Here is a 23,970-nt window from a genome sequence, read left to right as displayed (position 1 = left end):
AATAAATCAAAACACTAAATTCCCATAGCTATCTGAAAACCTTTTTGTAGTATTACCAAACAAACTCTCCCACATATGCTATTCTTCGTCCATATTCAATCAAAACTGTAAAACGAAATATGTTGCTACAATATTTATTTAAAATTTAGACAACACAATGATAAATGTTCATAGGCAGTAAGACATATAATAATTATTTTCTCTTACATTGTTCAAATAATCTTTTTTATAAACTTCACTGTAAAGTTTGTTGTAAAAAAAAAAGTTCTAAAATTATGATACACAGAGGGGGGGAAAATCACACAAAATTACACCAGCATCAACATATTCTACTAATAAAATAATGTTTACTTCTTTCACTTGTTTTTGGTTGTGCAGAACCTACTCGCAACATAAGACAATATGCACCAACTTTTTCCTTCAATCCTAATATATATTTACATTATCAAATGACAATAATAAACAAGGGCAATAACAACACTTTTTTCATATAATACACATTATTTCTTAATGTTAAAAACAAACAAATTAAAAGAAGTTTAAAGTACAATGTTTTAATATTGTTCTCTTCTTATGTCAAATGGTTTCTTCGCTGTTTTATTCATAGGTTTCCTCTGATTTGTTAGTTGCCTTGGAAGCAAGTGACCACTTTTCAAATAAAATAATTACCTTTTAATATAAATAAATGCCTTAGGTAAAGCTTTCCTATTTATTGATAAAATAATCATTATCACTAGATGGCCTTTAACGTAGCATTGAAGCATTACATGATTTGGTATCTATGAAATTTGTACAGCGATGAAATTCGTACAAAAAAAAATTCAAGCATGATTTCCAATTACAAACTCACAAAATAAAACAGTATTGAAAATTTACTCAAACAGAAGAAACTTGTACAAGAAGTTCAAGGCCAAACTTGGCATTTAGAAAATATATGGCATAACGAAAATATATGGCAATCAGAAAATCTTCACTTTGTACACCAAATATGTTCGAGGATAAAGGATGTTGGATATTATATTTTGGTTGAATAAATGTACAGCAGAATTTTCATTATTTCACGGTTTACTCAATGATTTTGTAAAACTTCAAGATAAAACACTGACATACTGTATAAAGATCGCACTATATGCCACTCAGACCCATACCTTAACATTTTGGCTAATGTCACTTACTCATGGGAATAATTAACATGAAGATTTGGGGGGAAATATTATAAAATTCAGTTTAAAAACTCATCTTTTAATACAGATGAAGTAAGGAATAACTCCACAACCTTAGGGGAAGGCAAATAAAACAAGCCTCTACATGTTGATAAGCAGGTATGTGGTTCAATGAGGAAATAAATGATCTACCAATACCCATATTATCTCAGTTGCGTTCATTTTAAATCAAAATGCCTGATAGAATGTTCAGGAGATTCCAGAATGGACAGAAAATGTAGTATATATTTACAATGATATAGATGGATGATAACAAAGAAAATGGAACATGACAGACATAAATGAGTAATATACCATCTCCTACTGCTAAACACTATGTTTGTGGCTAGTAAATTCGAGTCAATCAAGACCGAAAATTATGCCATTAACTTCATAAAATCTGGTTTTCATGCATTACTATTAAACACCATACAAACAATAATATTAATATTAATTCTGTACAAGAAAATATGAATCACCTCCTACTCTCAAATCTGTTCTAGTAAGCTACAGCAAACTCAATGTAGCACATCATTTCTGTATCAAATATTTGAGGAGATAATAACTGAGAGTTTTCATGGAATTCAGCTTCAGCTCTGTGATAGCAACTCAACTGCATGTTGTCCAGTAAAGCTTCTATTATGTCTTCAGTGTAAATGACTAGCATTTGATGATTTAAATCATAGCATGATTCATTGGTCTTAAAACAAACTGTCTTAAAAGTAAATGTAAGTATAGTTCACAGTACACTTTTACGAAATCAGTTTTATCGTTTCAATACCGCCTCATTCTTTTATTATCAAAGTCTTCTCTTCTAACTGGATCTCTTCTATCATTGCCTCTCATATTCTGGCTACCTGGGGGTCCCCCAGGCCCCATATGTCCTGGTGGTCCAGACATTTTGGGAAACATGTTGCCCCCAGGGCCACCCATACCTCCTGGACCAGCACTGAAATTACCTGGTCCCCCAGGAGGGCCCCCTGGGCCTGGTGGCCCTTGGAATCGTCCTCCGGGCTGCTGTCCTTGAGGTCCTGGGCCGGGACGCTGCTGCAGGATCAAATAAGGAAAATATTACAAGACTTTGCTAAAAACTCTTTAAACAGGTAATGATCTACTTTATACCATTACCTTCCTTCACCACTGCTTCCACAATTGTGTCATTAAAGAGTAAGAAATTACAAGTGAAACACATGCAAAACATTTGTCGCACTACTGTACACAGTTCCAATTCTTTTTATTTTCAACCTATACAAGGAAGGAAATTGTTAAGAGTTCAGACATTCTGAAGGATGGGATGCTCTGAGAGCATTTAGCTAATTTTAAGAGAAGGATGCTGCTTCTCTGCTACTAATATCATTATGACTATCAAAACAGTGTGAAATAAAACTCAGCTGGAAACCAAATTATTTAATTTTAGAATTAATCATAGGTAGGTGCAAAAATATGCGACATGCAGCAGGATTAAAATGGCTGTTTAACCAGAGAGTTTGATCCATTATGAAGTAATGACCAGTGTTGGACTGCAAACATGCAATGAAATCTACATACTTCAATATTATGAATTGGAACTTGATATGTTTTACCACAGTTATCAATAAATCATAAATAATTCACATGGTATTCAATGTGACACAAACATAGTGTGGATTAACCTGCTGAATATTATCTCAAATCTGAAAATCAATGAAGAATTAATCATGAAACAATACAAGATCGTGTCCATATGTCACACAGGCTAATGACAACTCAATACATTACCCAACCCACAAGAGTTTACTTAAAGTTAGATCATGATTTTATAACTACATATTTTGTTCACCTTGATACAAGACATCAGTTTGTACACTAAATGGTATCTTTGAAGTTTATTGAGACATGTAATATGTCTGCAACTGTTTAATTCACAAAAACTGTCCACATGACAACCTGCACGTAACATGCATTTGACACAAAATATTGTCAAAATGAATGTTAGTCAGGATCCCAACTTTTTTCTTCCTTTGGCAATAGCATAGTCAATTACTAAATAGAAATCACAACTATATGGTGACAATATAAATAGATGGTATTCTTGACAAGTTTTTAAAATATTTCTGGTTTTATGTAAGATATGAATGGATGAAAATCCTGTCATTTTTATTTCCTTCAAAACTGCTTTTAACGAGACCTCTTCAACTTCTCTGCCATTTATCAACATGACCATACCCAACATACTATTCATCTCAAATCTGTTTCAAATTTAAGTAAAAATACATTTTTTCATTTTCTTTCAAATGTTACTTTAAATATAACTTAGTTGAATTATTCAAAGTGCTATGTAAAATGTAAAATTAATTCTCAAGGAACCTCATATTTATGAGAAAATTATGCACATTTTCATCTCTCATAAACATCTAAAGCGCAGATGGTACCAAAATACAGTAACAGCCAGTTTTGGTTACACATGCTATCATATATAGTTATAAACTAATAACTGCTATTCAAAGTAACATAATTTTACAAACACAACACTGTTCAAGTGGATCAGTATCTTCAAATCAGGCTAATATTTGTTCTGTTACAAGCGAAGGGCAATAATTCATTCATATTCACGTAGTAACGTTAGATAAGTTAACACTCTTATATAACTCTCAAATGATTACAGTTGAGACATACAACGCAAAAATTCGCTCGATTTCCTTTCTTGCCAAGAAAACTTTAGTGAACAGTGGACTACTTTTATACATATTTCTAACAATATTACCATAAGATGAAAATGCACTCCGAAAATGAAAACAAAACAAGACATATAAAACTGCAGCATTAACGGACAGGGTTCTTAGCAGTCCTAAATATATGCAGCGAAGATGTTTACCTTATCAAAACATAGCAACATCTTCATTTCAACTCAAGGTCTTATTCCATACAGTAAGTTTGTTGATTTTTTGTCAGCTCTTCATTTTTTCTTAAAAGAAACTTCCAGATTTGGTGGCAGTTAATGCCACAGTTAGGAAGACCTGACATTGCAATAGGAAGGAAGACCTGCCATTGCAAAGTAAGGAAGACCACATTTTTAATTGTCAAAAACTGCTATATCCCCCAATTATACCACTTCTACCCTGATACCACTTCAACCCAGTAAATCTGTCATTAGCCTGGTAAAAGTGACTGGACAATAAAATATAATATAAATGTAAAAATGTATGCCATTTTACAGAGTGCCAACAGGATGTCATAATTTTATGGTCATACTGCAATGACTTCTGTAATCAATCTCCAGAAGTACTTAGTAAAGCTAAGTTTTTTTACTTCCAGCATGCTATTAGAAGATATATGTTTAATATCCCATAAAAAGTACGGCAATGCATCATACTGCTTTTCAGTTACACTTAAATTTGATTAATAAGTTATAATTAGTTTCAAGTGTTTATAGAAAATAAAACTTTTATACTATAATCACGATATTATTCTCTCTGGTACTCTAAGTTACCAGTGGCATATAATCAGCATCCCTTAGGTCTTGTTGGTCAAATATTTGAATCTTTTACCAGTTACTTATTTATTTGCTCATTATTATTGTGTTTTAAAACCAAACTGAGTAAAACCAATTTTGCAGACTTCAGCACTATACAATCTAAACAATATGTCAACTATATGCTCAAAGCAAGCCAACAGTTCCAGACTTAATAAGTTTCCAGCTACATACAACAATCACTGATGTTATTTTAAAAACACTATGATGAGTCAGGCCAGAAAAAAAATGTAGTTAGGGTTACCTGAATTCCCACTCAACCCCAACCCTACCATCCCACAAAAGAGTAGATCGGGAGGCAATGACTTCTCTTCTACTTTTGTTTTAACTTTAATTTTAGCTAAAATTTATAGTTGGTTTGGATAACCCTGAATTCATTCATCAAGAAGAACATTAATTTTGTATTTGAAAAAAAAAATCAAGGATGGTCTACAACAATATTTAACAAGAAACAGAAAATGCAAAAAAACAAGAGCTGTCTCCATTGGATGACACATGCCCCCGATGGCACTTTGAATGAATAGTTATGGCCGATGTTAGAGTTTAGGACCTTTGACCTATGGAGCTGGGTCTTGCGCGCGGCACGTCTTCTTACTGTGTCACACATTCATGCGTAGTTATTTTAAAATCCATGCATGAATGACAAAGATATGGACCGGACACGCCCATCAATGCACTATCATGAAAAATGACCTTTAAGGTCTAAGTGTGACCTTGACCTTTGAGCTACGGACCTGGGTCTTGCGTGTGACACATCGTCTTACTGTGGTACACATTCATGCCAAGTTATTTGAAAATCCATCCATTGATGACAAAGATATGAACCGGACACGCCCATCAATGCACTATCCTTTAACGTCTAAGTGTGACCTTGACCTTTGAGCTACGGACCTGGGTCTTGCGCGCAACAAGTCGTCTTACTGTGGTACACATTCATGCCAAGTTATTTGAAAATCCATCCATCGATGACAAAGATATGGACCGGACACGCCCATCAATGCACTATCCTTTAACGTCTAATGTGACCTTGACCTTTGAGCAACGGACCTTGGTCTTGCGCGCGACACGTTGTCTTACTGTGGTACACATTCATGCCAAGTTATTTAAAAATCCATCCATCGATGACAAAGATATGGACCAGACACGCCCATCAATGCACTATCCTTTAATGTCTAAGTGTGACCTTGACCTTTGAGCTACGGACCTGGGTCTTGCGCACGACACGTCGTCTTACTGTGGTACACATTCATTCCAAGTTATTTGAAAATCCATCCATCGATGACAAAGATATAGACCGGACACGAAAATTGCGGACAGACCGACAGACGGTTCAAAAACTATATGCCTCCCAAGGGAGGCATAAAAATGTTCAGCTAATTGGCTTTTATAAGGAGTTTACGGTCAGTTTAGAGTATGTCAAACAATGTTGATATATGCCCGCTTTGATTAATGTACTGGTTTTCCACATGCTAAAACTAGAACTTTTTCACTTGGCAAAATAGAGACAGAACATTCAAGATGTACATCTAAACTAAACAATTTTCTAGCAGTTTTCTATTTGTTCCTTGTACAGTAAAACACTGACCACCAGAGGACGCCAAGGGGAGAGAAAAATACTCTAGTTATCTATTGTTTCAAGCAATTAAAGTACAGAAAATGAAAAACAAGCTGCTGCATTCATCCATGTGGCTAATGCACTATCTATAGAATCTTTAGAACAAAATACATCTCTTTTGTATCAAACCGTTACAGAAATAACAGAAAATTTTACAAGCTAATGGAACATTCCGCATCTTAAAATTTCTATATCACAAGGAATGTCCAGAAGTTATAGAATAACTACTTCATATTAGACATTTTGATAAAATTGTAGAGAATGTTCTAGGAAAAAACTTTATTAATATATACATATAATTATATGGAAATACTTTTCTGACCTGATTATCTCTTGTATTGGGTTGAAGTTCAAAGCTTTATAAATCAGAGTTGGTGAAGTTATTAGCTGATGGGCAGAGTTGAAGTTCAAAGCTTTATAAGTCCGAGCTGATGAAGCTATTACCAGAATACTGGATTTAATAGAATTATATTTCAACAAATTGTACCTAGTTTCAGGTGTTCTTCTTCAAAGATCATTCCCAATAATTTTATTGTTATAAAATTTGTTTCTTGTATTTCTTTGTTGTTATACACTAACTCAGCTTATCTAAATCAATATAAGGTCCATATTCTGAAAAATGCATGATTGGTGTCTTATGAAAAGAAGTTTAAAACCATATCTGGATGAAATTTTCTGTACTGCACCTCAACTCCACAATCTTGCCTAAGATTTTTAATTTAAGCATATTAAGTATACACATTCTGTCTACAGAATCACTTAAAATAGAAAACATTTACTTAATTTGTAACCCCAGCACTGCATACCCCCATCTGCCTGTGCATCCCATGTTTACATTAAATTACCTTCTTTCAGTGTTTGTGGTCAAATACCCAGATTTTGTATTTCATCTGAAAATATCATGAATTAAGAGTTTGCGACATAATAAGCCTCAAACCACGAATAAACCTAGATAAAGCCAATAATGCTTCAACCATTTGCTAATGACTTTTTCCAATTGCTTAACAAAACAAGTCTCAAAACATGAGAAACACCCTGTACTGTCCATTTTCAAAATTTTAAAAACACATTACCTCAAATTATATTTAAAAAATCATTCAACTGATTATATCCCGAAAACAGACCTAAAAATAAATTATTCTGACAGCCAAGTGCTAGCCTACAGAAACTTTTTAATAAAACCAAATGTAAATACTACACATGGTAAAGATTGCAGAAAAAAATCCTTGTACAGTCTTGATAATACTTTAGCCAAGCCAACCATCTTTAACAATATTCCCCTTTTATCATACTATATAATACTTCTGAAACTTTACCCAAGCCAACCCTATTGCCTTTATCTGTGATACCAAATTTTGTCTTATTTTGTGCATCTGGTTTACATTATATGATTTAATCCTTTGGCAACATCTGCTAGGCAATAAAAGATCAATATCTGTATCACAGCATATATATGTTTCTGCTCCTGTAAATATACTAGTCAACATAGTTAGGCATTTATCTACAACAATAAATAAATCACAACACAGTTAGGCATCTAAATAAAATATCATAAAATACTACAGCACAATCAAAAGGTATCAATTTTCTGGAGTGACACAAGTTTTTTGTTTCTAATTTCTTTCATGCTGACAAAATCAAGGTATACTTGTATATCAATACACCTTTTGTTTTACATTTCCGATTTCATTTTCCAGCTACTTCTCCCAAAATGAGAGAGTTTACAAATAAACACATATCACAATAATGTTTTTTAATTGTGATATACCAACCAACATTTTTCTTTTCATTTCTCTCCATGAAAGTTCCACATCAACAGATGATTTTGACCATGTGCTCAGTGTGTTTTGCTTTAAAAAAAAATAGTAACAGCATTCTTCAAATTCAATCTCTTCTAAATCATCATAAAAAGCAAGTCCATTTGTTGTTATAATAGCACTTAAGGTAAACTGCACATTATATTACCTGTTTACCAACAGTTTCATATACTTTGGCATAAGTTTCAAGTAAATTTAAAATTTTAGTTCATTATCAATTCAAACCCACATACATGTATATGTGAGTGAGTGAATTGGGTTTTACGGCGAATCGACACAAAATGGTCATATATGGCTGAAGTCGCCTTGTGACACAAATGTTCAAATTACATCTTAATTCAACAAGCTTTCTGTTCACAAGAACTTTCACTGTTATATGCAAGGAGATGTTTTACATATAGAAAAGACAGAAGCAGAAAAGAGAAAAACAACAGAAACAATGAGTGCTATGAAGATGAATAGTCACAAGAGTAATGTTAGTATGTTTTACAAACAAGTGTGTCCCTACAGTCATCAGTGTATATGGTTTTCGACAGTCACAGGGATAATACTCAACACATGTCATATTCAAATTGATACAATCATACCACTCTTGCTGTTTCAAGTGCTTTATTCAGTCATAAATTTGTCACTTCCAAACATATTTCAACATCCACTTCACAGGTCCACAAATTCATTAACACTTCAATACTAACTAGAATAGGAACTAATTTTTAGCATAATGTAGTCACAATCAAAATATCAAACCATAGAGGCATCTTTCCAGTGGTAAGGACTTCAATACATATTTTCCCTCTGATAACAGAACAAAGTGCATTTGGTTTATTTTATATCTCAATAATACCTAAACTTCATAAACTTAAAAAAGTTCTTTACTTATCAAAATGAAAAGAATATTTTTCATGGACAAAGACTTGTTTCATTTGGAAACTCAGTGGTACAAATTCAAACCATTTTGCAAGTGGGTTAATTAACCCTTACCCTGATAAATTTCTATAATGAACTTTTCCATCTTTAAATTTTGACAGTATCATTGACTGTTAAAAGGGGTGCTTATCAAAAAGATACCAACTGAATGGCAAACACAGCAGGTCATGATCAGACTGCATGGATGTGCAGGCTGATCATGATCTGCACTATTCGCATAGGCAGAATCAGTCATGTCCAGCATGATAAGGGTTAAGGATCTTACTATGTATATACTCAATTCTAGAAAAAAAAGGCATCACAAAAATGCTTCAAACACCAAAATCTTTAAGTGTACCAATATCTGAACAAATGAAAATTTAAGATGCTCCGGAACTAAAAGCTTCCAATCAATATACTGTGTATGTACGAGTGTAACTTTTGAGATGAACCAAGAAAATGTCTGAATTTTTTTTCTCATAATTTTCAGAAATGTTCCTTCATTTACAGCAGCAGTAATTAAACTGAATCTTCCAGAATTCTGAAGCTCTAAATTGCCGACTACTTCCACAGATGAAACTTCTGGCAGACAAATGGACATAATATCTTCTGCAAATAAACTGAAATTCTACTTCTGCAAGACTGAACAGAGACCTTAAAAATCTCTAGATTAACTTGTACACATCAGAACATTTTGTACTGTACTCACTACAGAGGAAGAATCCAACAGTCTGTGAACAGAATGATTTAAATTCTGCATAAATGCACAAAAGAACATACAATGACATGGTGAAACTAAACGTGCTCTCAATATAGGAGCTGAGAAACATTTTGTCTAGCAGAACTGAAACGAAATGTCCAGCCAACTTCCAACAAAAATAGAGCAACATCTGTGACAAAAACATTCCAGTTTTGTTTTCTATTCTACTCGTATTTCAGTTATCACGTTTACAGAGTACTGTAAAAGCAAAACACACTGAGACACAGTTTCCAGCACATTTCTCTCAAAAGTTCTTTAATCATTTTTGGCTTTTTTCTTTTTTGGATTTCACTTCTTCAAAATCATCTGTTTATGCTATCTCTATTCCATCAAATATTATCTACAGATGTAATGTATTCCCAGAAAAGCTGTGTCTCTGGGGAGTTCATCTCAAAATTTGCAAATCACAAAATATAAGACATTGCGCAAAGCATTAAACTTATTTTCTCTTGTTTGTTTGCATCATGTACACCAAAAATATATATCTTCCTGTGGCTGCAACACAGTTGCTCAACAACAGAACCATGGTTACACAAAACATATTGTGTAATTTCACACAATTCATCTTTATTCTCTGTCTTCTATATAATGGGGCAATCCCCATAATGCATATAACAGTTGAATCTTAGTTAGGCACAGTAGATCATTCGCATGTTAAATATCTAGTTGCTGGAAACATTCAACTTGTTACGCACTTTTCAGCATAAACATTTTTAATAATTAGCAGACTAGTCCATTTATGTCTTCAAACGTTAAATATAATATTATGTATTCAAATAGTTTTAAGAAATAGTTTTACTTTTTTTCATAGCTCTATCTCCTTTATGTGCAATTTCCAGCTGTACCTGGATTTCACACCAGTGCAACATTTTCTGCCACAAGTAACTTACAACTTTCTCAATAGACATTGTGGAAAAGTAGAAAAGATGCATTGCTATTAATAAAACTGGCATAAACTTTCATCTGGCCATTGTAGTTTGTATTAACTGACTAAATCTCTGGTCATACACTCGGATTTGTGAAACGCTATTTTAATGGTGGTGACATCAAATGTTTAAACTACAGAAAAAATCTATTCTTTTTTACTAATGTTTTTTTTTTCAAATACAGTATGATACTGCAACCTTGTTTTCTGTCAATATTTAAGCAGGCATTGCCATGTGCAATACACAAGTACGAGGGGTGTTCATTAAATAAATTAGATGCTTTTATTTCTTCAAAGTCATCAAGAATCAACTTTTATATTATGTAAATAAGGTAAGTTAAGCTGGTATATAAAAATCAGTTATTCTTTGGACAAATGAAAACTGACAGTCAATATCATAACATCATGATTGTGATGTCATCATCTTTTTTCTATTCTGCATTTGGTAAAACATTGTAATTTACATATTTTAAGCTTCATTTTCCAAAATCGGATGAAATTTAAGTGAAATGTAAGATATTACAGGCATCAAATTATAAATGGTTCATTAAATTGTTTGGCTGGTATATTATGCTAGTCTCAAGTTAGCAGAGTTATATTTAGATAAGCTATCGCATTGTGTTTGAATTTCAAAATCAATGAAACAGACAACTACAGGGTTTATAAAATATGGTATTCAATTAAGTAACTTTAGATATGTTTTAATCAATTGTATTTTTAGATTTCAGCAACATTGAATAACAATTTAAAATTAACCTGCACTGTTTTTACACCCCTCATACTTTCATAATCCTTATTTCTCTTATGCAAAATTATTTGTTGTGCAATCAGATTTTTTAAAATTGTATGGTACTTCAAAAACCTTATACAATTAATTCCTTTGAAGATCTGGTTATTTTTTTCAAAAGTAAGTCAAAGAGTTGCGCAACCTACAAAGGTCACAAAAATCAACCAATAACAGTGAACTTTTTGCTAGTTCAAATCCAATCAGCATAGATGACATTCACATCTTCTTAAAGAAAGACGTGTTAACAAGAAATTAGATGTCGCATTATGCAACATATCTCAAGCAAATTGAACTACGTACCATTGGTTCTCCTTTCATGTTGCCTGGCATACCCGGTGGCTGTCTGTCCATGTTCTGTTGGTCCATTCCAGGGCTCACACCCCCTTGTCCGTATCTGTCCATGTTTCCACCCTAACCAACAAAAGATCCCTCCAATGTTTAAAATTAGGTAATCACTATTTAACATTCACCCCTGCATATTTAAAAGCTGGCAAGAAAGACCACATTAGCTTATCTATTTTTGTAAGCTGTAAAGCATGTTAAATCTCTGTAGTTAACTACGATAATCATATTTTGTTACGAACAATTAAATTTTTAATGTTTCATCTCAATAAACATCTTTGAATTCAGAAAATCAATGGCTGTAAATTGCTTAACATGTAAACTCTATTTAAGTCTATTTGATAATTAATATGCACTTATTGAAACAGTTATCCAGTTAATAGTCAAAACTATTGCCTGAAGTTTGAGGGCCAATACTTCTACTATTGACTGTTGAGCCAATCATTGTTTCATTACAGGACATCAGAAATAAATTTTCTTAAATTCTGACTTAAGCCCAGCAAAATTTAGTGTTTAACTACAAACTAGCCAATAACACAAGTTATTGACCGGGAATTTATATAAGGATTCTTGTAATAATTCAAATTATTATTATTTATAAAGCATAATGACGAAAGTTTGAAAGTAAAAATAAGTTGAACTATCAGATAATTGCTACACTCATAGCTCTTTCTAGTCAGTAGTTTCATTGAAAATGTTTCAAGAAGCCATAAATTAGTCAGTTTCACTTTCACACTGTATATTTTAAACAGTTCAGAAGTATATTGAATTGTCTTTTTGAATACTATTTTTGCCTTTAATAGTAGCATAAAGATACTAAAATGTTAAGTGGTATAACAAAATTATCAAACTTCTAATACAGTGCTTAACTCAATGATTTGTGTTCCTTCTGAATGCTTATGGAGGATGCATTCTACGAGACTTTTGTTCTGTTGTTTCACTTGTTTGTTCTTTTCTCAAGTGACATTGATACAGTTCAAGTAATATGTCGACTGGCTTTTATGGTGGAGTCAAACCCCAGATGCCCCCGGGGATATTATTTTAGTCAAGGATTTGCAGATAGGTAGAACCATCAAAGTTCTGCCACCCAGCTAAGTGGCTTCCTCGCATGGCCACTCCAGCATGACTCAAACTCACAGAGATTAAGAGCAAGTGATTTGTAGTCAGCAACATTAACCACTTGCCCAGCATATTACAATACTATGTTTTTGTTTTGTTTCAAAATACAATATAATCTTCACCTTTGAACTAATCAATGAGCGCATCAGTCTCAAACCAATCTATTCAATTAGTATTCTATATGTTTTTAAGAAAAAGAAAATAGTGCGCCTTGAAATGTTGAAAATTAATGATGACCATATAATAAAAAAAATTCAAACTTTCTTCTACAGTTCACTTCGCTATTTATCATAGAATCAACCTTCTACTTAATATATATGAAGGTATGATGTGTATAGCAAACAAAGTGTTTTATATAACTTCCTTAACTACTGATACTATTTCATGTACATATAAAGTAAAGTACAGAGCATATTTTACAACTCTCACACAGTAATCAGTCATTTCATTCACTCGAATAAACAGCCACAGCTGACACATTTTCTAATGCCTCTTCACAAATATTTCTCAATCAACCTTTTGATATAATTTTGCATTTAACAAACATACAGTATAATTAAACAATTCTAATCGATACACATCAAGACCAAACCAAGTGCAATGTTTATAGATGTAGATGTTATTAGACACAATTACTTTTTTGAAGATGTCTACACCAAATCACACAAAGGACTTTCTTATTTAGAACAAATTTTTCTTATCTCATTTTAAAATAATTTTGTGAATAAAGTAAAGTAAAGTAAATGAATCATTAGAACAAAGAGACTGTTGTTTTATGACCATTATATATAAATACACATCTGCCTAATAACATGCCCCTTCTCTTACATAATGACATACACCTTAAAGTTCTCCCACAAGATTCAACATGTCTTGATTGTTAAATTCACTTAACACCTAAATACTGTATGTCTTTACAGACTAACAAAGTTCATTAACGAATAATCACTATATGTATTTTAATGAATCTTTTAACCAAGACAGGTTAGATCATTTTGGTATACACAGGTACTTACGCTAGTCCTGTTCTGGTCCATGTTCATACCAGGTGGTACTGGGGGTGGGGGCATGGGTGGTGTGCCAGGACCTCTCTGGTTACCTTGGTTATCTCTCATACCACCTGGCCCACCTTGACCTCCAGGCTGTAAGGACAAAAGAAGATGTTCTTAAAATTAACTTCATAAAAACTTCCAATCAAACTAACAGAATGTTATTCATTACTAACCCTACGTTATGAATGTCTTACTTGAACCATAAAACTCAATCTATGTACCTGTGTGACTTTGAAATAATGAGTTACCACAAAGAAATACTTTGTCTGTGAACAAAAACCTAAGCAGGCCTCTAAACCTGAAGTGTTACCCGCCTGCTTAGCTCAATAGGGAGAGGGCAGAGCTACGGATCTCGGGATCATGAGTTCGGTCTCAGTGCAGTTTGATAGAAGACATTGGGTCTGAAATCATTCGTCCTCCACCTCTAATTCATGTGGGGAAGTTGACAGTTACTTGTGGAGAAAAGGTTTGTATTGGTACAGAATCCAGGAACACTAGGTTAACTGCCCACCGCTACATAACTGAAATACTGTTGAAAGACGGTGTAAAACCAAAAACAAACAAACAATAAACTCAAAAGTGATGGGAAAGTGAATAGCTACCATAACCACTCTTTCAATGTGACCCATATTCAGTACAAACATGAACAAAATAATAAAAACAAGAGCTGTCACTAATGGTGACAAATGCCCCCGCAGCGCTTTGACCTTCGACCTGGTGACCTTGACCTGGTGACCCCAAAGTCAGTAGGGGTCGTGTACTCAATAAGTACTATCAGCATGTGAAGTTTGAAGGTCCTGGGTGCAGTGGTTCGCGAGTAAAGTGTCTTCATGCAAAAAGTTAACACTGGCCCCTGGTGACCTTGACCTTTGACCTGGTGACCCCAAAGTCAGTAGGGGTGGTGTACTCAATAAGTAATATCAGCATGTGAAGTTTGAAGGTCCTGGGTGCAGTGGTTCGCGAGTAAAGTGCCTTCATGCAAAAAGTTAACGTTGGCCCCTGTGACCTTGACCTTTGACCTGGTGATCCCAAAGTCAGTAGGGGTCGTGTACTCAATAAGTACTATCAGCATGTGAAGTTTGAAGGTCCTGGGTGCAGTGGTCGCGAGTAAAGTGTCTTCATGCAAAAAGTTAACGTTGGCCCCTGGTGACCTTGACCTTTGACCTGGTGACCCCAAAGTCAGTAGGGGTGGTGTAGTCAATAAGTACTCTCAGCATGTGAAGTTTGGTCCTGGGTGCAGTGGTTTGCGAGTAAAGTGCCTTCATGCAAAATGTTAACATTGGCCCCTGTGACCTTGACCTCTGACCTGGTGACCCCAAAGTCAGTAGGGGTGGTGTACTCAATAAGTACTATCAGCATGTGAAGTTTGAAGGTCCTGGGTGCAGTGGTCGCGAGTAAAGTGTCTTCATGCAAAAAGTTAACGTTGGCCCCTGGTGACCTTGACCTTTGACCTGGTGACCCCAAAGTCAGTAGGGGTGGTGTACTCAATAAGTAATATCAGCATGTGAAGTTTGGTCCTGGGTGCAGTGGTTTGTGAGTAAAGTGCCTTCATGCAAAATGTTAACATTGGCCCCTGTGACCTTGACCTCTGACCTGGTGACCCCAAAGTCAGTAGGGGTGGTGTACTCAATAAGTACTATCAGCATGTGAAGTTTGAAGGTCCTGGGTGCAGTAGTTCGCGAGTAAAGTGCCTTCATGCAAAAAGTTAATGTTGGCCCCTGTGACCTTGACCTTTGACCTGGTGACCCCAAAGTCAGTAGGGGTGGTGTACTCAGTAAGTACTATCAGTATGGGAATTTGAAGGTCCTGGGTGCAGTGGTTTGCGAGTAAAGTGCCTTCATGCAAAAAGTTAACGTTGTGACGAACTAACGAACGGACGGACAGTTGAAAACTAATATGCCTCCTTTCGGGGGCATAAAAACAAGAGTGCCAGACTGTCATAAAATACACCCTAACTGAACTTGGCCTAATTCAAGGGTGATAATCTAAGAGTGCCTGGGGCGATTTGGGTGGTTATTGTACTTGGCCGCGATATTATGCCCACAAACATGCTAAGTTTGGTGAAGATCGGATAGAGAGCGAACAAGGCTAAATTCGCAGTTTTTCGAGTAATTCAAGGGCCATAATCCAAGACTGCCTGGGGCAATTTGGCTGGTAATCGAAACTGGCCGAGATAGTATGCCCACAAACATTGTCAGCAAGTTTGGTGAAGATCGGATGAAAACTGTTCGACTTAGAGAGTGGACATGTTTTGGACGTTGACCGCCCGCCACGGGTGTTCACATAATACACTCGCTCTTTCAAAGACGGGCGTATAAAAACAGAAAAGTTTCTAAAATCTATTAACTTACCCCTCCTCTCATCATCATTTCATCTTGTCGACCACCAGGTCCTCTATTTTGTCCTGGGGGTCCCTGGCTCATGCCTCCTTCACGGTCTCTGCTCATTGCACTGGATGCACGCATCATCATCTCTCGTCTACGTTCTTCCTCCTGTCTCATTATATTGTCACCCATACCACCCTGCATTTGTTGCTCTCTTCTCCTGCAATGCAATAGGTAGGTGTAAATACAAAAAAAAATGTAAATGAAGTATGAATAAATAATAATCACCTCAGCAGACAGCTACACAGAAATATAGAAAGATTATCTAGTTGTTTTGCCGAGGTGACAAAATGTCTTTCAGTGTTAAGCACAATTCTGACAGTAGTCCAGATATGTAACCAGTCTGTTTTAAAACAAATTCTTAGTTCGTACATCCTAATACCAGCACCTACATGTTCTCTGCAAGGAACTTAATTTACATAAAGGAATAGATAGTTGTAAATATTAGGGCTGTAATGAGTACCTGAATATTTCGATATTCCCTATCCTCTGGCCAAAAATTGTGTTCGAATACTTATCTCGGACATTTTTGTAGAATTGTGACCCTTATGGTCATTTAGGAGATAAGAAATAAACTTATTAGAAATGTTATTGTTACAAAGGTCAGAAACTAACATTGTTAGTAAAAAAATTATAACCTATTTGCATTGATCCCCATTTCAACTTTGATATTTTTGCTATACAACTGGGAAAAAAAATCTAGGGTAGGTCTTTGCTATGTAGGGTCAGGGTTAACTTACCCTAAACAAGCAATACTTTTTAGCCCTAAGCATTGGTAGAGGTTCTGTTACCACCTCTCTCTTACCTCATGTCCATTTCTTGTCTACGTCTCATGTGCTCATTTTTCATTTCATCCAACCTCTTCAATTCTTCTTGCTGTCTCATCAAATCTGCAAAATCATTGTGCAACTTATAGCTTAAAATCAGGTAAGACTTTCTTTTCAATATCAATACCTTTGTGTACTGACAGTAAGCAACCTCGAGTTTCTGTTTTAGAACCAGTCAAACAACTACTTCTAAAAACAAATCAGAAATTGAACTATTCTAGTAGCTGACAACAAATGGAAGATTACCTCTGCAACAGAAAAATTAATGTTGACTTCAAATCTTTCTTTGTAATCAAATTTTCCGCCTTAGGAAAACCAATTACTTTAAATTTGAATTTATCACTTTTTGTTGCTGTTTGTTGTGCTCATGTGCATGATTACACCTGTAAATGTACCTTAAAGGCCATTTTTTCATCATTTTAGAAATGCCACCACACAGGCAGAACAGGGAAAACATCTATAAATTAAGGTAGTTCTGCATGTGTGACACACGGGAAGTAATGGTTTAACATTATTTATCCGGATAACATAGAATTAAGCCTGGACTTGGTACACGGAAATTAAAATCAACTGATTATTGACTGATTTTAAAACGACAAGATTCAATTAAGCCATATATGGCCAACAAAATTTGGAATATTGCGGAAATCACAGATTTTTGAGAAAAATGGGAATTTAAGTTCAGAACTGGGAAAAAATATTTCTTTGAAACTGCCTCCTTTTACCAGAGGGGTCTTTATAGGGAAAAGCCCAGATTGAACAGACACTTGTATAAATCAAAAATAATATATCAAGTCAAACAGTCAGTTTAAAAGCAAATATGCAAGTTCTATTCTCCAAAAGTGAGGTAATGAATTCGATAAGACAGTGAAAATTAATCTGGACAACCGACAGCATGAACAATGAATTCTCACGAGATGCGAATTTTACTTCTACAACACTGTCTTACCTTGTCTGATTTGATTGTGGTAATCTGGCTGTATCCCAACTAGCATGTCTCTTTCCGATTGTCTCGTTTTCCATTTCTTGTTTAATTCTCTCATTTCTCTCTTTTTCCATGTCATCAATCTGCCTATGTTTCATGCCAAATTCAAACTCGAATGATCCGGGCGGAGCAAACCTTGGTTCCTTTTCTCTGTCTTTCCTGAACCCATCATTTCTTTGAACAAATTTTTCAGTGAGACCGTCCTCCTCATCTCTTTGTTCAAGCATCTCAACACGTACTGGTCTTGGATATCTATAAAACAAAATCAACTTGAAATGAATACAAATAAATTAAAGGGATGTGCTTTGCAGGGCCTTTCCTACCTGTCCTAGTAAAGGGGTTACTATTTGGTCCAACTCCCTATGCCAATCAACATGTCTCGCCCAGCAGCTGTCAAAAGGACTGGGAGTTGCACGCGACACTGTCTCATTGGGGCAAACATTTATGCCAAATAAAAAAAGATTGTTTGCGTATGGCAAAGTTACAGCCTGGGCAAGCTCTTAACTGACCTCTGACCCCCAAGTGTGACCTTGACCCTTGAGATAAAGACCTGAGGTTTGCGCACAAGAAGTGAACAGTTATGCCAAAGAAAAACAAGATAGCTCCAATGTACTATTATTTGGTCTCCATGGTAATATAATGTCTTGTAAGCTGCTTGTTTAAAAGTATCAACTAGTTCAAAAAGATTTTCATGAATGTATAGATTTGAAAGTTTTTTTCAAGTTTTAAAACAACTTACACCCATTCTTATTCAAGTGAGATGCTGACTCTTAATATAAAACCCCTTCATCCTACCTTAATACAAGATATAGCACCAAAATGGTTAGAAGAAGGGTAAGACTTACATTACAGCGTAAGCTGGAATTTTTTAGAACATCTTTTTCAGAATTCTATATTAAACCAATAATCACTGCATGGGAAATGATGTAACTAAGAAAATGAATGGTCACAGCAATACATTTTATCTAGAATAACCAAGAAAATTATAGCCATTTTGGAATCACTAACAAGATTTAATGTTGGAGTAGAATAAAATACTGATGCAGTCTCCCCACATCTTACCATTTAAGTTAGCCCTAAATAAGTTACTTTTCCCAAAAAATTGAACCCAGCTTGAGCCCTGTACTATGTATGATACTTACGCTGACAACAAGAAAACACCCTCATTTATCCTTTTGAGAGCTGACTGTGCACCAGGTTTTCTGGCAAACTCCACTATTCCTTCCCCGCAGGATCTGCCTCGATCATCTACACATACAACTGCACGTTCTACTTCACCAAACTGAGAAAATGCTTGTTCTAGAAGTTCATTTGATACAAATGGAGACAGATTGAATACTTTCAGAGCAGCTCCATGTGTGGCAAATCTCACTCTGAGTACTCTGTTATTTCGCATCTGCCCATCCAATTCCATCTTTGCTCTCTCAGCATTTATTCTGAAATCCTGTTAAAAAATATACATGTATAATCATCAAAATACTAATTATTTCAATCATCTCAAATAAGTTGCCAGGAGGATCACTTGTTAATAAGGCTTTGCTTACGTACTTTTGCAAATATTTACTTATTAGACATAAAATTTCAAACACAAAACAATACCGATTAAACAGCTTTCAGTAATGACTCGTGTTGTCTTTTGCCTTCTATAAGGGACACACACTATCACAAGTTTAATGAATACAACTTGACAGTTGCACATAAAATGTAACCTACAGATATCTGGAGAAATCACACATGTGGGTCACTCACTGGTGATGATCATAATACAAATTATCAACTATCGTAAATAAACTCTTTATTTTTATTAAAAATGTATCAGCATCATACCCAAAATATGTTTAAAAATTTGGAGCACTTGCACTTTAGCGGCCCCTATAATAGTTTAAAAATATCTTAGAAATCAAAAGTTCATCATCATCATCATCATCTTTGATAATGGCAAGCAGTCCTGTTGGACTATAATGGCCATGCGTGGGGGTTAGTAAAGTGAAAGATTATCAAGCCTCCCAAGCTACTCAATCCACCCAGGAGGACATTGACAATGTGATAAAAAATAGTGCAAAAACCTACTCAAGCCCTTAAAGCCTATACATTGCATAATCTACTATGTACATGGTGAAGAAACAAGAGAGTTAGTACTGTTAAAAGATAAAAGCATATATGTACTGTCTAGGGGATGTGTGGTAACACAGTCAGTCCCGACTTAAACACAGCGTTTGAGTCAGCACTGACTAAGTGCACCGGCAGTGAGTTCCATTCAACTATTGTCCTAGGGAAAAATGAGTACTTTATGTAGTCAACTGATGAGTGTGGTATATGATATGCTAGTTGATGGTGATGTCTGGATGTTCTTAATAGTGGATCCATATATTGTAAAGGTATTATGTCAACAAGCCCATAATGTATTTTATGGAAGAGGCTAAGACGGATGTTCTGTCTTCTGCGCTCTAAGGACTCCCATTGTAATTGCTGTAGTAATTGTGTTACAGTACCCGGCGACTTTGAATAGTTGTTGGTAACAAACCTAGCGGCCCTCTTTTGTACATTTTCTAATTTCTGCTTGTCATTTAATTGATAAGGGTCCCAAACAGAAGCACAGTATTCCAAGGAAGGTCTGACTATTGATTTGTAGGCTGCTGCTTTAGTTTCAGGTTTGGTAGAATGTAGATTTCGTTTTAAGAACCCAAGATTTTGACTGGCCTTATTTGTTATTTTGCTAATGTGTGGAGACCAAGAGAGATTAGATGAAAGTTCCACACCGAGATAGGTAGCTTGTTTGACCTCAGACAAGGGTTGGCTGTGAAGAAAGTAGTCAGTCATGACTGGTTTAGATCTAGGTGGGGTAATGTGCATGATGTGGCATTTGTCTACGTTGAAGGCCATCCTCCACTTCCTCTCCCACCCTGCCAGTCTGTCCAGATCTGCTTGAAGGGTATGTGAGTCCACAGCTGAGCGTATTACTCTATAGATGATACAGTCATCAGCAAACAGTCTCACATCCGAACGAACACTGGCAGGGAGGTCGTTTATGTAGAGAAGAAATAGAAGAGGCCCTAAGACGGAACCCTGGGGGACACCAGAATCAACTGTGGCTACAGACGACATAGCACCATCAACAACTACTTTCTGCGTTCTATTACTGAGAAAGGCTTTTATCCAGTGATGAGCATTGCCTCTGATACCATAAAATTTAAGCTTGTGGAGGAGTCTTCTATGGTCTACTACATCAAAAGCTTTACTAAAATCCATTATAGCGACATCAACCTGGCCTTCCTTTACAGACTTGACAAGATCATGAACAAAGCCCACAAGTTGGGTCTCACATGATCTACGTGCTCGAAAGCCATGCTGATTGTCAACTATAATATCATTTGCATCCAGATGATCAAGGGTGTTACTAACTACAATGTGTTCAAGTATTTTGCATGCAATGCACGTCAGTGACACTGGCCTATAGTTGCTAGGTTTAAACTTCTCCCCCTTTTTAAAGACAGGGGTGACATTTGCCTGATTCCAATCAGATGGTACGAGTCCGGACTGTAATGACTTATTGAAAATGAGAGTGAAAATTGGTGCTATTTCATCAGCACACTCTTTAAGAATTCTAGTTAATTCTAGTTAAGTTATAAGGGGTAACTTTATTTTTAGATGAATATGTTTGGGGGCTGTTGCCCCAACACCCTCGCTTTACCCAACACACACCAACTTGCTACATATGCTCATTGTTAACTTCAGGGGAGTGCTAAAATGCATTGTTGCAAAAAATTTACCAAGCGGATGAATCCAAAGCCTCTTGCAGCATTTACAAACACTTCTGAAACTTCACCAAATGGTGTGAACATTTCTTTAAACTGTTCTTCAGTCACATCTGGTGTGATATTCCCCACAAACAGTCTGCACCTGCCAGTAAATTTTTTAGGCTCCTTTGGAGTTTCGTTCTGCTCGCCATAGAAATCCCCCATGGGCTCAAACGGATTTCCACTGTGACCGTCTCTAGAAGCATCTCTTTGTTGATTTGGACCTCGCTGATTGAATCTTTGGTTCTGATTCCTACCACCTCTGCGATTCTGAAACCTATTATCATTGTTCTGAAATCGATTTTCACGATTTTGATTTCTATTTCTGTTGTCTTGTTGTTGCGGCCCTTGATTTTTTTCGTTCTTTATCTCTTTCTCCTCAGATTTTCTTTCATTCTGATTCTGTTTATTTGGTGTTTCTTCTTTTACTTCTACTGGGGGTTTTGGTGGGGTTTTACCAACAGCTGAAGCCATTATTGAAAAAAAAACTATTCCTAATTATCTCTTTCTTTTTATGGAAGATGGCGCCTGAAATATCGATTTCCGGTGGCGTGCTTCGTAAGTTTCCGGTTTTGGAATACTTAAACACCAACAAGTATAAGAATTACCACAAAGAAAAATAATAAGATATATAGCGTGGTAATAGTAACTATATTTTTAATTTATCAAAATATCGCCAAGAAGAAGGTTCACTTTTGCACAAAAATGACTGTAAAGCTAAAAGTCTCTAAATTGAGTAAAGAGCAAATTATCTTTCATCCAGAAGTATTGTTTTCAAATTGTGTAGGTCATATAAGCCTAAGTGAACCTTGTCCACATTTTTGGTCTAAGAAAAAGGCAACAACAGCACAAAAAGGACGATTCTGACTGGGTATTTTTCATAGTTAATTTCACCCATTTTTGACACCAAACGTTTTAAATTTGTAATTTAGACTTTAGGTCTTGGTGGATTGTTATAAAACTTTCTATATAATGAGATCTAAGTTAGCATTAAAGCAGCATTTCCGTGACACAAACAATTGTAAAAAATTCTCACAAAAAATCAAAATGGTGTTTTTGCCAGATTTCCACAATGGGAAATTGCAATTTTGGTTACTTATTCATGATATTTCTAGTATTTAAAAGATCTTACCGCCACCCTCGGGGACCTTTAGAATGGTGTATACTTTGTATAATTTATGGTTATCTTGGTCTTGCAAAATATAGCCACAAGTCACACATAAACCTGTTACAATAGGTAGGATCAAACAATTATATTGCTAGTCCGTGGATTTAACCACACAGTGGATAAACTGATAAGACCGTTTAAAGTGAATCAGTATTAAAAACTCTCTAACCTGATTATTCAACCATATGGTATATGTTTCAAATAAGAAAAGAGAATTTAAATGATTGGAAACTTGCGATTTTGTTGTTTGAAGACATATATTCCTTCTTGATTTTAGAGTATTTTGATACATAAAACAAGTGATCTTTAGTCAAACATCAATGCGACGAAATTGGAGATAATTCCCAAGTTAGATAGGATGCAACGACAGTTGCATTTTAATTCAGAATCGGGACATAAAAACATGTATGCGTATATTCCCAGCCCTGCTGACAACCGTTTTTTTTTAAATCAGGCTTTGAAAAGTCAATGAATAAAGATAAACTGATTCAAAAATTCGTAGCGAAAAAATCTCAAATTATGGTACCAATTCTTATCTCTTCTTTTTTTTTAAAATTTGTGTATACCTTTTGTTATAAAGTGGCAAGTAACATATATTTAAGAACATTGTAGTGTTGAGTAACTACCATATTTGTAAAGTTAACGCTTACAGTCAAAGCTGGTGCGCCAAACATATATACTTCTCCATTTCTGACATCAGGAGGACAAATGTTGTACAAAGCCATGGGCGGATCAGATGAATATTCTATTGGTGTGTTGAGTCATGATTATTT

General features: G+C 35.2%; 1 protein-coding gene across 1 annotated transcript; it reads right to left on the bottom strand.

Annotated features, from left to right (window-relative positions):
* Window positions 1-118: 118 nt before the first annotated feature.
* On the bottom strand, window positions 119-22,575 carry LOC123552314 (paraspeckle component 1-like). Its single transcript, XM_053541824.1, is given in 8 exon segments — window positions 119-2,249; window positions 11,824-11,934; window positions 14,001-14,126; window positions 16,388-16,580; window positions 17,226-17,329; window positions 18,187-18,484; window positions 19,375-19,676; window positions 22,003-22,575. Coding segments are annotated over 8 exon segments (1,908 nt in total). The 5' UTR covers window positions 22,504-22,575; the 3' UTR covers window positions 119-1,976.
* Between the last annotated feature and the right edge of the window lie 1,395 nt (window positions 22,576-23,970).

The sequence above is a fragment of the Mercenaria mercenaria genome, chromosome 4 (genome assembly GCF_021730395.1).
Source record: "Mercenaria mercenaria strain notata chromosome 4, MADL_Memer_1, whole genome shotgun sequence".
Taxonomy (NCBI): Eukaryota; Metazoa; Mollusca; class Bivalvia; order Venerida; family Veneridae; genus Mercenaria; species Mercenaria mercenaria.
The sequence above is the reverse complement of the archived record's forward strand: the minus strand, read 5'-3'. Positions and strand labels throughout refer to the sequence as shown.